We start from the raw sequence: 16250 nt of genomic DNA, 5'->3' as shown, positions 1-16250 counted from the left end.
TCACATTCCCAAAGATGTGCTCTTTGGATGAACTGGGCCTCATGGGAGATGTGAGTGTGTTAGACTGGCCTCCACAATGGGCTGCCTGTGCTGCTGAACCGGATTAATCCGGTACTCAGTGGTACCTTTACAGCACTGGGTCCGCTTTGCTCTCCCTGAATGGATCCTCTGCAGCCCCCCATTTTTGGGCATTCATTTGGAAGTCCCTACTGTCAAACTCATATCTCCTGGCACATGACGAGGACATTTCACTCGCCATTCTTTGCAGTCTCGGCTCATCCTACTTATCACTCAGTATCTCCACTCCATAAACGGTGTGCTTAAGTTCATCTGTGGAGGAGATCTAAAAAGGTCACAGGGTTTAACATCAAATATCAAAAAACGAATAAATCATCAAGAGCAACCAAATAAAGACAACTGGCTGGACTCACACCTCTCAGTTCATCCTTCATGTCATCCATCCATCCATTCATTCATCTATCCCACTACATCCTAACTACAGGGTCACGGGGTCTGCTGGAGCCAAACCCAGCTAATAAACCCCTGGACAGGGCACCAGCCCACCTCAGGACACACACACACACACCAAGCACACATGAGGGACAATTTAGGATCGCCAGTCCACCTAACCTGCATGTCTTTGGACTGTGGGAGGAAACCCACGCAGACACGGGGAGAACATGCAAACTCCACGCAGGGAGGACCTGGGAAGCGAACCCAGATGGGTCTCCTAACTGCGAGGCAGCAGCGCTACTCACTGCGCCTTCATTTATTTATTTGCTAGTCCTCTCGTTTCTCTCTTTGGCATTTTCTTCCAATCGGCGTTTCGACCGCTTCAGCTCTGATGTGAGGAGCCTCAAAGCTCAGCCAGCCGCTCCTCTGACGCCGCAGTCACGTCCTGCCCACGCACGCATGCTTTATCGACATGGGGGGCGAGGTCATCCCCGAAAACAAACCCACCTGAAGTCCCGAGCAGCGCTAGCAGCAGGAGCCACAGGAGATCCATGTCGAGTCGGGTGTCGGAGCTGCCAGTCTAACTTTATTTTCACTTTCGCAGCAGAGCAGAGCAGAGCAGACCGGCTAGGCGACTTCAAAGAAGAAGAATGTCCCACCTGCCAGTCACCTGCCTGCAGGGCCGGATTTATATGAAAAGAGGCCCTAGGCTATTCCACTTATGAGGCCCTTTCACCTTCCATTTTTAAGTTTGTAAATTACATGAGAGATAATAAAATTTTGCTAACAATTTGAATGTAGGCCCCTCTTGATCTTGAGGCCCTAGGCTGAAGCCTAGTTAGCCTATAGGAAAATCCGGCCCTGCCTGCCTGTCACCTCCTCGCATGATATTGTCACAGTGCTGCGGTGCGCACGTGATTGGCACTCGACTTCTCTCTTTAGCCCTGGACCCGCACCCCCCCCCCGTGACCCCCTGTGTGACTCCACATGTCCGGAGCGCTAAGCAGCTGACCGGCAACCTCCGTTACACCGCACAAACACCGGGCCATGGCGCCTATCCCCGTCTTGATATCTACGGAACATGAAAAGCCCACCTGAACATAAACGGACCCACCACTTATTTTCGGTGCTCACCTCCCCACCCTGTTTATGTTACTCGTCACTCCTCTTTGTGTTTTGACTGCCGGCTGTTAGCCGTGTTCCCCTCGTGGCTGCGGGACTTTATTCAGGTTTTATTCCATTTTATAAAGACGTGCGTGTCTGTGTCTGTGTGTGTGTTTGTGTGTGTGTGTGTGTGTGTGTGTCTGTGTGTTTTTCTTCCCATTTTGATGCAAAAGTGAGCGAATATGAAGGCTCGGAACTCGTGCGATATTCTGACAAAGTGATCCAGCAGAGCTGAGGCTGCTAGACGGCTGGACATTTTGGGACCTACTGGGTCATTTATTTTAATCAAAAATGACTTTGAACTAAGCTGGTCACAGATAAGACACCCGGGCGCCGGCATAGCTGACATTTTAAGGATAAACAGGAAGACAGGGAGGCTTGGTTTCAATTGGTCTTACAGCCGATTTGAATTATTAGATACAGAAAGATCACCGAGGGTCTAAAATGATGATAAGAAACACACGTGGAGTTGAGAAGGAGATCAACGAGACCCCTGATTACAGCCAGTCAGCCGTCCCAACATGTCACCTGCCAGCGTGTGACACCATGAGTGGGGTCAGCTGAGTGCCTCAGGTCACTTTTAATTGAGTCGTTGGTTCACTAATCGTCAATCCACAGCACACAACTGATGGGCCTTCTATAAGGTAGTCTTTGAGTTTAAAGACCCCTTTAGATTTACTGCTGACAAGTGAACTTCTCCACTCAGATGTTCTAAACTTGTCAAACTTGCTCACCTTCTCCATTACATTTGGTCCAAATTACAACTGAATTCATCTAAGTGGGCATACAGACCCCCAGGCTCTTCAGCAGCAGGTTTGTCCTCCATCCCCCCTCAGACTCTGATGTGGTGGGCACTCAATCCAACTGCAGTGCCGGTGCTGTTTTTAATTTCCACCAGCAGGTGGTGCTGCTGCTCTAAACCAGAAGACGCCATGACATGTAAGGCAGACACAGCATCAGTGATGTCTACACGTCAGGTGGTCTGCAGTCAGGACCCCACAGTGAGTCCCAAAGTGAGACCCCTCAGTGCACCCTGAAGGACAGTGAAGCTCTTGAAGACGACACCCTGACTTTAGTGTTTAACATGGCAGCAGAGGGGCCGAGGGTCTCGCTATGAGAATCAGTCATTTTGTCAGACCGATGTCTACATCTGCGTCCCCCCACAGTGAGTGGTCCGCTCTGAATTGTCCAGTGAGGCCTCGTTGTTTATCAATGGAGGACACAGAAGTGGAGCTCAGGCCACACACTTGAACTCTGCGCTCTGACGTCTGCTGTGGAGTCGAATGAATAGAAGTGGAGGAGAAGAAGACAGAAGACATGGAGTCCTGGCTCTGCAGGCCATCGTTTTATTAGGCTTTAGGTGACCAAAGAAGAACAAACTGATGACATGAAGTCTGAAAATGAAATAAAAAGAAGACGACGAGGACGACGTGCTGGAGAGGCCTACAAACACTCAGAGTGAACTATGAACACAAATAAAGTAAAATCTGTGAAATAAGAGGCAGACATGAGAGGAGCAGCGACAGCCACAGAAACTCAATCACCAACAATGAAACATCGGAGCCTTTAGGGTCACAAGAAGTAAACGTCCTCACCGTGTGACAGTCACAGGAATGAAGTGTCATAACCAGAAGAGCAAAGTGACACCAAAAAACACCTGGGAAGAGAAGTGAGGACAAGGAGAACAGCAATGGAGACCACCAACCAGAATGGAGACCACCAACCAGACCCAAAGTACAAAGCCCTGAAGCTCTGATCTGTACAGATAGACAAGTGACACTGTGGCCACCAGAATGACCGACTGCAGCTGCTTCTCTCCCACTTGACAGTCTCTTTATCTCAGGTGGGTTATAGAAATGTGTTCAGGACCCCCCACCTTGGACAGCCAACTCAGGAGTCCTCAAAGTGATTAATGAGGGGCAGCCCAAGAACCACCTGCTTTCTGGTTACTTTGACTCATTTCCTTCTCTTAGTTGACCGTGGGTGGGCACGTCTGGTTGGGTCGACGTGGCTTCTTCAGACACCAAGGGTGCTCCACTGTGACTCATCTTTGACTGCTAAATAACAAGGAGAGGCGATGAAGGGAACTGGACCTTAATGTGTAAACTGAGGCGGACATTGTGTCAGGATAAGCTGACCTACAAGTACATGGCAGTGGAGGAGCGAGCTGACCACTGGACACACCAAGAAAGGGGAGAAAGGTCAGTGACATCCTGCTGGTTTACCTGAATCACGCCGTTTGATGTTATTTTATTTACTTTCTGTTTTCTTCTATTAAAGGCAACTAAAGGTGGGGGGGGGGGACGGGTCACATTTGTGAGTTTCAGGCCTGTAATGAACTTTGTAAGCCTGACCCATCATAAGAACAAAGGTGGTGATTTGGGCCTCACAAATTCATAAAGAGCTGAGGTGCCCACAATCTGGGAAATGCCAGACTGGCTAAAGTGAGAGGGGACCACCAGAAAGCCCTGGTCAAGATAAAACAAATGTTTGCATGTCTGACCCCCACAGCGCCTTCAGGTCCTTTCAGATCTTTTGTTCCCGATGCTGATGGCCCCTCTTCAGCTGCCCAGGACATCAAAGTGCTCTGCCATCTTAGCCCACAGCACCAATGACCCCAACTTCTACAGCAGGTGACATTCTTGGTGACCTCATGGGCCGTAAACAAGCAAATCACTTAAATCAAATAGAAAATGAAGTGAATAGGGGGCAACAGTGACCTGAAAGACCAAGAAATTAAATTATGGGATGTTTAACTTGTTTTTTTTTTTACTCTTTATTCATTTGGAGAAATGTAAGAAAAGTCACAAAGCTTCACCTTGAACAGATGAAATCTGTGGCAGTTAATGATTTCAAGCACAAAAATGAGTCAAATGAAACCTATCTAATATATATGAACAATTAAATACATAAAATCAAACAAAGAAAAAAGGGTAAGAAGTAAAAAAATCAGGGCGGCACAGTGGCACAGTGGTAGCGGTGCTGCCTCGCAGTAAGGAGGCCTGGGTGTTCGCTTCCCGGGTCCTCCCTGCGTGGAGTTTGCATGTTCTCCCCGTGTCTGTGTGGGTTTCCTCCCACAGTCCAGAGACATGCAGGTGAGGTGCATCGGTGGTCCTAAATTGTCCCGTGTGTGTGTGCTGGGTGTGTGCCCTGTGGTGGGCCGGCGCTCTGCCCGAGATTTGTTCCTGCCTTGCACCCTGTGTTTGGCTGGGATTGGCTCCAGCAGACCCCTGTGTTAGGATATAGCAGGTTGGATAATGACTGACTGACTGACTAAAAAAATCAATTACAAAGTCAAACAAATTAATTAAAAAAAGGAAGTCAAAAGAAAACCAAAATATAAAAGAAAAGAAGAGAAAAGGCAACGTAATGAAGAGCAAAACCAATCCAAGAATCAGAAATCAAAACCAGAAAACAAAGCAAACGTCAAAGAGAAAAGTCCAACAACAACAACATTTATTTCTATAGCACATTTTCATAGAAAAAGTAGCTCAAAGTGCTTTACATAATGAAGAAAAGAAAAATAAAAGACAAAATAAGAAATTAAAATAAGACAACATTAGTTAACATAGAAAGGAGTAAGGTCCGATGGCCAGGGTGGACAGAAAAAACAAAAAAAAAACTCCAGAAGGCTGGAGAAAAAAATAAAATCTGCAGGGGTTCCAGGCCACGAGACCACCCAGTCCCCTCTGGGCATTCTACCTAACATAAATGAAATAGTCCTCTTTGTAGTTAGGGTTCTCACGGAGTCACTTGATGCTGATGGTCATACAGACTTCTGGCTTTTAATCCAACCATCACTGTTGGAACATCACAGTGCTTTGAGTAGATGGGCCACCACCAAAAGGACACCGGAAAAGGAAACAGAAGAGAGAGTAGGGGTTAGTACAGATTTTAGAGCCACCATGAATAGTTATGATAATGAATTGGATATACAGAGTATCAGGATTAAATTACAGTGAAGTTATGAGAAGGCCATGTTACAGTAATGTGTTTTTAGCAGTTTTTTAAAGTGCTCCACTGTATTAGCCTGGCGAATTCCTACTGGCAGGCTATTCCAGATTTTAGGTGCATAACAGCAGAAGGCCGCCCGCCTCACCACTTCTTTTAAGTTTTGCTCTTGGAATTCTAAGGAGACACTCAGTTGAGGATCTGAGGTTACGATTTGGAATATAAGGTGTCAGACATTCCGATATATAAAATGGGGTGAGATTATTTAAGGCTTTATAAACCATAAACAGAATTTTAAAGTCAATCCTGAATGACACAGGTAACCAGTGTAGTGACATCAATACTGGAGAGATGTGTTCGGATTTTCTTTTCCTAGTTAGGATTCTAGCAGCTGCATTCTGCACTCGTTGCAAACGATTGATGTCTTTTTTGGGTAGTCCTGAGAGGAGTGCGTTACAGTAATCTAGCCGACTGAAAACAAACGCGTGAACTAATTTCTCAGCATCTTTCAATGATATAAGAGGTCTAACTTTTGCTATGTTTCTTAAGTGAAAAAATGCTGTCCTAGTGATCTGATTAACATGCAATTTAAAATTCAGATTACAGTCAACGGTTACCCCTAAGCTTTTTACCTCCGTTTTGACTTTTAATCCTAATGTACAGTAATCCCTCCTCGATGAAGGCAGCAGCTCATACCCGTCTGTCAGGATCAAAGAATGTCAGAGCAATAGAGAGAGAGAGACAAGTAAGCTGGGTAGCTTCTCGGCCATCTGCCAATAGCGTCCCTTGTATGAAATCAACTGGGCAAACCAAATGAGGACGCATGTACCAGAAATTAAAAGACCCATTGTCCGCAGAAATCCGCGAACCAGCAAAAAATCTGATATATATATTTAAATATTCTTACATATAAAATCCGCGATGGAGTGAAGCCGCGAAAGTCGAAGCGCGATATAGCGAGGGATTACTGTATCCAGTTTATTTCTAATAGCCTCATTGTATCCATTATTGCCAATCACTAAGATTTCAGTTTTCTCTTCATTTAACTTGACAAAGTTACTATTCATCCATTCTGAGATACAAGTCAGACATTGTGTTAGTGAATCAAGAGAATTGGGGTCATCAGGTGCTATTGATAAATACAGCTGTGTGTCATCAGCATAGCTGTGGTAGCTCACGTTGAGCCCTGAGATAATCTGACCTAATGGAAGCATGTAGATTGAGAAGAGCAGCGGACCCAGGATAAAGCCAAAGGCAAAAGACAAACAAAGATCCAAATAAGCGGAAATTACAAAATGGGGGCCCACAGGCGGTGTAAAGAGGGGACTTCAGGTGACACATTTAAGTGACTGTGGGGGGAATGCGACTACAGAGCCCCTCTGACTTTGTGTTATGCTGCCCTTCACTCAACTGGCACATGCCCCTTCCATGGCTGGCACTTTTCTTACACTCTGCTAATGGACATGTTGAAAGTGTGTGGTTGGACATACGTGGCTGCGCTGGCCGGTGGGTCACACATGTCCTCTAATGTTTAACGTGTCCAGCATTTTGTGGCTCTGACTGACAATAAAATTAAGAGACCAAATAAAATAAAAGATGGTGACGTCTGCTGTCTGTCTGCCGTTCTTCATTCCTCAGATGACTTGTGTGTCTGCTCACGTATGTGTGTCTGTGTGAGAATGTCCCTGTCACTTTAGTCACCCAGCCCCACAGGGGACCTTTGTGATCAAACAGTAGCAGGTGTGTCACCGACCTGCTGGACTTGAGGGTCTGAAGTGAGATAACATGAGACCCCAAATGTCTTACTAAACTCACAGACCTGCTGGACATTTGGCTGAGAAGACACCAAAGGAGGACATGCAGTGGTGTGGGGGGCACCAGGGGTCAGTCCACACGTAGTGGTCACTTTCAGAAGGTCATTTAAACACAGACATTAGTAAAAATCAGACCTGTTTATGACAGTAATGGTGTGTTTACAGTGGAGGTCTGTCAAGCTCAGTCAACCCTTTTTATACAGCGCCTTTCACAGACCTCCTCATCACAGTCGGCTATCAGCCTTCCCCTGAGATGTGTCCTCCTTCTGGAGTTCATTACAATTGGTTTACTTTAAACAAGGTGGCCACCACACTGTTCAGTTTCCATCCCATCACCCCCCAAATGCCAGCCAGGCACAGCAGAGTACAATATGAGTGACCAACTGACACAAACTGACGCTCACCACTGGGAGACCTCGACATCAAGTCAGCTGTTTGTCTTCTCAGGTGACTTTAAGAAAATTACAAATAAAAAACTTCAATAAAGTGCCATCACTAAACATGGCGGTCATGTGACACCGGCCAGGTGAGCTCTTTGAGGTGTCAGGTGGTCTCTGCTCCATTTTTATTTTTTACTAATCTGACGCCTTTTGAGTTTTGTGTTCCCCTCACATCTGCTCTGCGATTCCCGTATGAATTTCTCTTATGAAGTCCATTGTGAGAATCAGAATGTCAGTTACAGCTGGAGAGAAGAACACAGCATGATGGGCAAGATGGGCATGAGGGCACTTGGGTCACTAGTGATGGCCACCACAGGCAACAAGTGAGGGGGATTTAAAACACAATCATATCCAGAAGAAGGTCTGGAGCCATGAAGAAGCGAGGACATGACAGGGGACATGACAGGTGGGGGTGAAGTCACCTGTATATCTGACACAGTCAGGGGGCATCAGCGCAGACCTATGAGGCAAACAGTGAAGGTGGACATTAAGATCAGCAGTCAGGGAGTCTGAGGATGAGGAGGCTCATCACGTCTCTCACCTGCAATGACAGAGCAGCTCCTCTCAATAGGCGTCTTCATGGACTTGTGCTCCACTCTGCAGATGAACTCCATGTCCTCCACGTCACTGAGTGTCTGAGGGGTGAATTCAGCCTGACACAGCATTGAGTACCCAGTATCTGTTACTGACGGCCCATACTGACTTATGGTGGGTTTCCAGTCCCCTGTACGTGTCTGATGTGTCTTTTGTGTTCCCTTCTGTCTCCTCATCCAGGTGACTTTGATCTCTTTGGGGTAAAAGCCTGAGATGACACAGGTGAGGGTACAGCGCTGACCAAATTCAGTGAAGTGGACCTGCACATCTGAGACGGTGGGCTCACGAGCAAAACCTGAAAGAGAAAGCAGAGACAGTCAGGGTCCTCAGAGAGTGCACAGCGCCCCCCACAGGCTGACCTCTGCTCTTACCTTTTAATAACTCTTTGCCAAGATATCTCTCCACAGGTTTATCTGAGGCCTCGTGATGCACAACACACACACAGTCCGAGTCCAGCAGGTCACTCAGAGTCCGTGGGGTGAATTCAGCCACAGCCTCCACTCCGTAGCCCCTGTCCTCTCTCACTGGGGTCACTGGGTGGGCTCGGATTTCTTTCTGTCCATCCCCACTGACCCGTAGCCAAGTCACCTTGATGTCCTTGGGGTAGAATTTCTGGATGGAGCAGCTCAGGGTGAAGGGGTCACCAAGGCCTTTGAAGTCAGTCACCTGTATGTCTGACACAGTCGGGGGGCACCGCAGAGCTGGAAAACAGAAGAGGGAGGGGGGGGGTCATGTGGAGCAGTGGACCTCCGTGACAGGGACACACATGACAGACTCGTACGTCTGCCTCAGGACTGGTGGGACACTTGAGGAGGGCAGGTGTTGGGTCTCTCTGGTCACAGCGTTCTACTTGTTAATAAAAACTAAAATGAAATGTCGTTAATAATAAATAAATAATTATGTTGTTAAAGAAAATTAAAATAAAAATAGAAGAAAATGTCTGAACACTACAATTAAATGACAAGAGGAAATAAACACAAACGTTAAACTCGGGTCTGTAATTCTGATGTTCACCCCACTTGTCTTTGTTCTTAATGTGACGCCGAGTCTCTGTGGTTGTCACGTTGGCTCAGACGTGAATGTCGAGTTGTGCGTCTGTGTGACTCTCGCTGTCTGCTCCGCCATCGTCAGCATTTAAACTGAGCCCCCACATCAACAGATGTGTCCCAGCTGTCCCAATGTCACTCATCTCCTGTCACATTGTCATTGGGCATCAAGTAAATCATCTCACCGCAGTGTCACCTGCTTGCTGTGGCTATCAACACAGACATGTAGACGTGTGACATCAGTGTCATCGACTGAGCTGACGTTACACATTTACTGTTAGTCGTGTGTGGCGGGCACAGCTTGTGTTCCTGTCACTCAGTGCCATCAGCTCACCGGGTGACTGCCAGTCTGGTCATCGTCTGTATGCAGTTTATGTGTGTGTAACTGACAGAGGTGACCTGCCTTACCATTGGATGACACTGTGTTGTCACTGTCACAATACGTTTGTTCCTATGTGTGTTGTGGTGTAAGTGACGTTTTCAGGTGGGCTACATGCCAGGCCTTTGGGGGGCTCAATCACACACACAGCAAAGTAGAAAAAGACTCAGCAAGGAGTGAATGGCCTGAGGTGTCACTGTGAGCAGTAGGTGACATAAAGACGCTGGGACCAACGCACTCTACGCAGGGCTGAATGTTAATAAGCAGCAACTTTTACAGAATTTCAAAAATAACCAAAGTAAGAAATCACTGAGAAATAAAAATAAATACACTTTGAAAGTTTGGGAATGAGGAGGAGACGACGTATAGTGAGCATTAGGAAATATAATAAGATAAATAGAAAATAAGAGCGAATGTATACAGCGATATGAGCCTGTGGTGTCACATCATCAGGACACTATGGAGGTCTGTCACAAAGTGTCACCTTGGGTGTCCAGTCGTCAGGGTGACAGGTCCACAGGCTGATTGATGTTCACTTTATCAACTCTAAAGACAACTCTGCGTATTCAGACTCGCTCAACAGCAGCCACGTCAGTATTATGGTGAGGAGGACAAAACAACGACAATGTGACAAAAACTAACTGCTGAAAAACTAAAACTAAACAAGAAAATACAAAGAAAAACAACAACATAAAAACTAACATTAGAAAACACTAAAAATATAAAACTAAATAAAAACTAAAATATACAATTAAAAACTTAATAGAAACTAAAAATAAAGAAATATCTAAAAACTAGAAAGACCCTTGTTCCCTTTATTGACCCTTGAGTGTCCCCTCGAGTGTCATGGTGGCTGTCTGACGGCTTACACACTTTGAATTTTTACTTTCCTGGCCGTTCACGTCAATCTTTTCCTCACATTTCAGTGTAAAGTGTGGACCTGCAATGAGAGAAACCACAGAGGTGCCAACCTGTGGACAGCAGCTTCCCAGAAGTCTTCTTGATGATCGTCACCTGCTGGCTCTTGTGTGTCACCCTGCAGACGTACTCCATGTCATCCACGTCACACAACGTCTTGGGGATGAATGTGACCTCACTGTCCACTCTGTAGCTCAGGTCTTCCTGTTTTAGTTCTGATGTCCTAACCTTGGCCTGCCACTCTTTAGTCCCCGCAGTGACCTCACTGTCCTTCATCGTGTCCCTCCTCAGCCAGGTCACCTCAATCTCTTTGGGGTAGAAGTCCTGGATGGAGCAGCTCAGCATGCAGTATTTGCCGAGACTGTCCCACCTGAGAATCTGCATGTCTGACAAAGTGGGGGGACGCAACATACCTAAAAAAACAAACAAAAGACAAGAGCAGGTGACCACAGTGACAAAGACCACCACTGCAGGGCCAAGGGGGCATAATGTGTGGCACAGCAGTCATTTCTGCAGAGCTTCTGTGTGTCATTATTACACACCGGTGACCCCCCAAATTCAGCCGCTGGCTCCTGTTGTGTCTTTACGTGTCTTTTAGTATTTTCTGTTGATTTTGTTTATTTTCAATCCTTATTTTTATGTTATTAATGTTGATTTTGTTTTATTATTGATCAATGTTGCTCTGTCTGTTTGCTAAGTTTACTTGTGTTCCTTGTGCTCTGTGAGAGGACCCCCAAGAGGTGAGACCACCCTGCTGTCATGGCTGCTGGGTCCCCCTTCTGTCTTCATATTCGAGCCACAAGCAGGACTGAGCAGCTAAGCCTTCTGTTCTGTGATTTCTGTTGGATGTCCTGCTGATTGTCCCTCTTGTGTTGTCTGTTTCTTGATGATCTACTGGACTTACTGGACTTATTTAGGGGGACTTGTTGGGTCTTTGGCTCTGTGAAGACTCGCTTTTCAGTTTTCTGTTGTTTTGTTAATAAATCTTTCTTTTTATAAAAATCATTTTGATGTCTTTCTTTGTTCTCATGCCAAGGTTTACAGTGTCTCTCCTACTTATGGGGTTTATGATTTATTTTTGGTCCCCTTTGGGCCTGCTAGGCCTGAGTCAGGCCAGTTGTAGTTGGGATGAAGGTCCATTGGAGTGAAGCCATTCCAGGCAGACAAAAGGAGGCCTGGCCTGGTCAGTAAGGCCCTGAGTGAATCTGTTTGGTGGTCTTACACCCCTTAGTCACCAGGTTTGGGTCTCCATATCACAGCAGACTGTGAAGAACTCTCTAAGATGTCCACATAGACTGCTGTTTTGATTTGTTTATTCAGGACATCTGTTTTGTCTCAGTAGAATAATATTTTACTCGACCTCCCCCTTTAGTATTATTAATGTGTAGCCTTTGTCACAATGGCTCCAATCTCACAGACTCACCACTCTTTATCAGGTGTTGTACCATAGAACTTCTCCACACCTTCCCTTCTACATTTATAACCTCAGGCAATTACAAAGAGTAAAAGACAAGCAGAAGTTAAGTTACTCTTTAAATAATGAATTATTGAGAATATTCATAAATAATAATAATAAGTAAAGTACAAGTGAACTCTGGCCACCATACAACCTGATAGATGCTGAGGTGGAGTTTCAGGTGGCCCACTGACTTGTTAGTTACTTTAATGTCTCCAGTTAAGTCCTCCTTTTTAGTCAGACAGGCCACATGCCCGTCTCAATATGGCTGCCGAGTGGTGCTCCTCATGGCAGTGGTGTGACAGAGAGAGGCTTCTTCATGGTGATATTGTAAGAGAGATGGAGGAGTAAAGCAAACACAAGTCTAGACTCTCAGTCCAAACCCTACAGCCTATCAGATGTCGTGGCACTTAATGGCTTCAGGCAACTTTAGACCAATAGAATTCTGCTGCGACACAGTGGGTGTCACACCTACCCCACCCAAGCCGAAACCATTTGTTAAGGTGAAGCTGGCCAGCTGGGTAGTTGGCTGAGAGAGTCCTGCAGAGAATCACTGGCCAAACTGGTCTGAGGCAGTTCCCCCAACCATATCATAAAATTGCAAAAACTGTCCTAAAATTTGGGTTCTTAACCATCAAACCATTGCTGTTCTTATCAATGATATAATACTAATGTCTAAGTTACAAATAAAGACATACAAAATATTTATCAACTTAAATAAAAAATTTCAAGAAGACACTCCTAAGTGAAATTTCAGTTCAATAAGTAATACAGTAATTCCTCGCTATATCGCGCTTCGACTTTCGCGGCTTCACTCCATCGCGGATTTTATATGTAAGCATATTTAAATATATATCGCAGATTTTTTGCTGGTTCGCGGATTTCTGTGGACAATGGGTCTTTTAGTTTCTGGTATATGCTACCTCAGTAGGTTTGCCCAGTTGATTTCACACAAGGGACGCTATTGGCAGATGGTCGAGAAGCTACCCAACCAGAGCGCGTATTACGTATTAAATAAAACTCTTCAAATGTATTGTGAGCACGGGGGCTGTTCGCACCCCTAGAGGATACAGCCGCTCCTCAAAAAACACTGAAAGATTACCTTCACATTGCTGCCATCCTTGCTGGGCTTACATGTGGCTGTTTTGTCAAGCGATATGCTTCCTGTATGGTGCTTTGCATACTTAAAAGCTCGAAGGGCACGTATTGATTTTTAATTGTTTGTTTTTCTCTGTCTGTCTCTCTCACTCTCTCTGACATTCTCTGCTCCTGACGGAGGGGGTGTGAGCAGAGGGGCTGTTCGCACCACTAGACGATACGGACGCTCCTCTAAAAATGCTGAAAGATTACCTTCACATTGCTGCCTTCCTTGCAGCTGCTTTGTCCGGCGGTGCTTCGCATACTTAAGAGCCAAACAGCCTTATTGATTTTTGATTGTTTGCTTTTCTCTCTCTCTGACATGCTCTGCTCCTGATGCGCACTCCTTTGAAGAGGAAGATATGTTTGCATTCTTTTAATTGTGAGACAGAACTGTCATCTCTGTCTTGTCATGGAGCACAGTTTAAACTTTTGAAAAAGAGACAAATGTTTGTTTGCAGTGTTTGAATAACGTTCCTGTCTCTCTACAATCTCCTGTATTTCTGTGCAAATCTGTGACCCAAGCATGACAATATAAAATAACCATATAAACATATGGTTTATACTTTGTGGATTTTCACCTTTCGTGGGGGGTTCTGGAACGCAACCCCCGCGACTGAGGAGGGATTACTGTAATGTGAAGCTTCTCTTTACTGCTGACCACTTTATTGGTCAGATTGGCCAGGAATGAAATGGGGCTGGCAGTGAGTGAAGAAGGTCTGCCATCTTGTCTCTTTTTACAGTGCGGGACAGCTGCCCTTTTTCGCTCACTGTCAGCCTCCATTACATTCCTGGTTGAAATGAGCCCTCATTTTTGTTGGATTTAAGATGAATTGCACTGCATTTTATTGTTTGACTTAAAGTTCACACTGCTCTGTTTGCACCAACCTCTTGTTGCTGTGTGACCTCATTCCCCTGCTCCACATCAGTCTAAACCCATCAATGATGTGGGTTCAATTAGGTGAACCCAGCAGCAGGCAACCTGGGCATCACACAGACATCTAATTATAATGAGACTCTGAAAGAGGCCTTGGGTACAGCAGCCCCCCGAAAAGAGAGCTGATTAAAGCACAAATAAAGTCCCCCTGGTTTAATGAGAGTACTTGAGCTCTTCAATTAGACGACTGAAAATGGAAGGTAAGATGGAGGGCAGGCGCTGTTAACGGTATGAAAAAGCTCTGCTATTCCAGATTAACAGATGAGAACAGCAATAGAAGAGTCGCTAATCTAACAAAAGAGAATTCTAAAGTGCAGTGAGAAATCCCTCCAGACATCAGCAATGCAGACTTCCAGAACTTCTTCAATGAGAAAACTGACAACAGAAGATCCCCGCTTCCAGTTTTCTATTGTTGTTTATCGTCGTCTCCTCACTTTAGTTATTTTGACAACAGAACAGGAAGTCATAACTTTAATTTCTAAAATGAAACCTCCCTCATGTGCCACTGACCAGTCCAACAAGACTAATGAGAAGCTCCACTGATGTTCTGTCGTCACCTGCTCTCCACCTCGATATCAACTGTGCGTTACTGAATGGCGAAGTTCCTGATGCACTAATGGTGTCCGTTATCAGACTTAAAAACTCAGAGCTCGACCCGCACACACTTCATAATTCTGGAGTCTTTCTCTTGTTTTCTATGAACAAGTGTGGCCACGTGGCTTCACTCTCACCTCACTTGTCACCATATATACAGAGATACCGTTGTTCTTGAGGAGGAGGTAGAAAGAGCGACTGAGTATAAATACTTAGGGACCACCGGAGATAAAAATGTTAACTGGAGTATAAACATAAAAACATCTTCTTGAAATGCAGTCTCCTCCATAAACTCAGTGGACAAGGAGCTCATGGATTCCCTTTAATCGCAGGTTGATCCTGTAATACCCTGGTTTGGTTAAAATGACATTTTTATGCATTGATGTTCATTTCTCTAATTCTTTTATGTTAATATTGCTGGTCACTCAGTTCCTTTGTGTCTCTCTACCTCCTGCTCTGTTCTGTGTGTCTTGTCCTCAAGAGGCCTGTCACCATCAAGGGGACGCCCTTAACCCTATAAAGGCTCAGCAAACAAGCAGTCCCTTGCGGTTCATGGAATGCGCTCGTGGAGTTGGTGAGTTCTCGTGTCTTTTGCTTTCCTAATTTATTTTACCAGATTTTGAACCCATTGCTCTGTTTTTTGTCTACTGGTTTGAGGTTTTGGGATTTGTTTCCCTTGGGTTGCCTTTGTTGTTCAGGTAACTTCTTTGCCTCTTGTGATCCTCTGAGCTTTTTCTGTTCATGGATCATTTTGTAAACTAACTCTTTTTATTTATAAAGATCCTTATCTTGCCCTTTCTTGATTAGCCAGGGTTTGATGTTTTTCTCCCTTAGTGGGTATTTTTGAGTCATTTTGGGACTTCGTGTGCTTCACAGCTCTCAAGTTCACACCATAATCAGGTGGTCTTCACTTTCAGCTTCATTTTCTAACAAAACAAACTTAAAAAAAGTTTCAGCAGAAGACCAAGGGTGCAACTGAAGTTATTGACGCTGCTTTGTTGATTTAGGGTCTGTCAGAGGGCGATGATGAAAAGGCCAGAAGTCATCTGAACTGATAACAGGCAGCCATTACACGCAGAACTTTAGTAAATCAGAGAGGAGAGTCACTTTAAAGACCCACACTGACCGCTCCAGAAAGTCATTTCTTAACAGCGGCACACGTCTCTTAATAATGGAAATCAGAGACAATAAAAGAGTCCACAAGTGCAGAGGCCTCATACGTATCATGTGATGATTTGAGGTAGAGATGTCCTATCAAACTGCTAGAAGTAGATATCAGATCTTATGTTTCAAATCATGTAAATATGTTAGAATTTCTCTGTAAATTTTAAATGGTCTGTCTGTCTGTATTTGATTGTTTAATTTCA

At 45.1% G+C, this 16250-nt stretch overlaps 1 protein-coding gene across 1 annotated transcript in view; it reads right to left on the bottom strand.

The window, feature by feature from the left end:
• LOC114642422 (uncharacterized) overlaps positions 1–16250 on the bottom strand; it is a 217128-nt gene that overhangs the window by 26691 nt on the left and 174187 nt on the right. Inside the window, exons 18-20 of the mRNA XM_051934827.1 lie at positions 10813–11172; positions 8788–9117; positions 8364–8711 (exon numbers count right to left, since the gene is read on the bottom strand). Of these exons, the coding sequence (XP_051790787.1) occupies positions 8364–8711; positions 8788–9117; positions 10813–11172 (1038 nt within the window). The remainder of the gene's footprint in view (positions 1–8363; positions 8712–8787; positions 9118–10812; positions 11173–16250) is intronic.

The sequence above is a fragment of the Erpetoichthys calabaricus genome, chromosome 12 (genome assembly GCF_900747795.2).
Source record: "Erpetoichthys calabaricus chromosome 12, fErpCal1.3, whole genome shotgun sequence".
Classification (NCBI taxonomy): Eukaryota; Metazoa; Chordata; class Cladistia; order Polypteriformes; family Polypteridae; genus Erpetoichthys; species Erpetoichthys calabaricus.
This window is presented reverse-complemented; position numbering and strand designations above follow the sequence as displayed.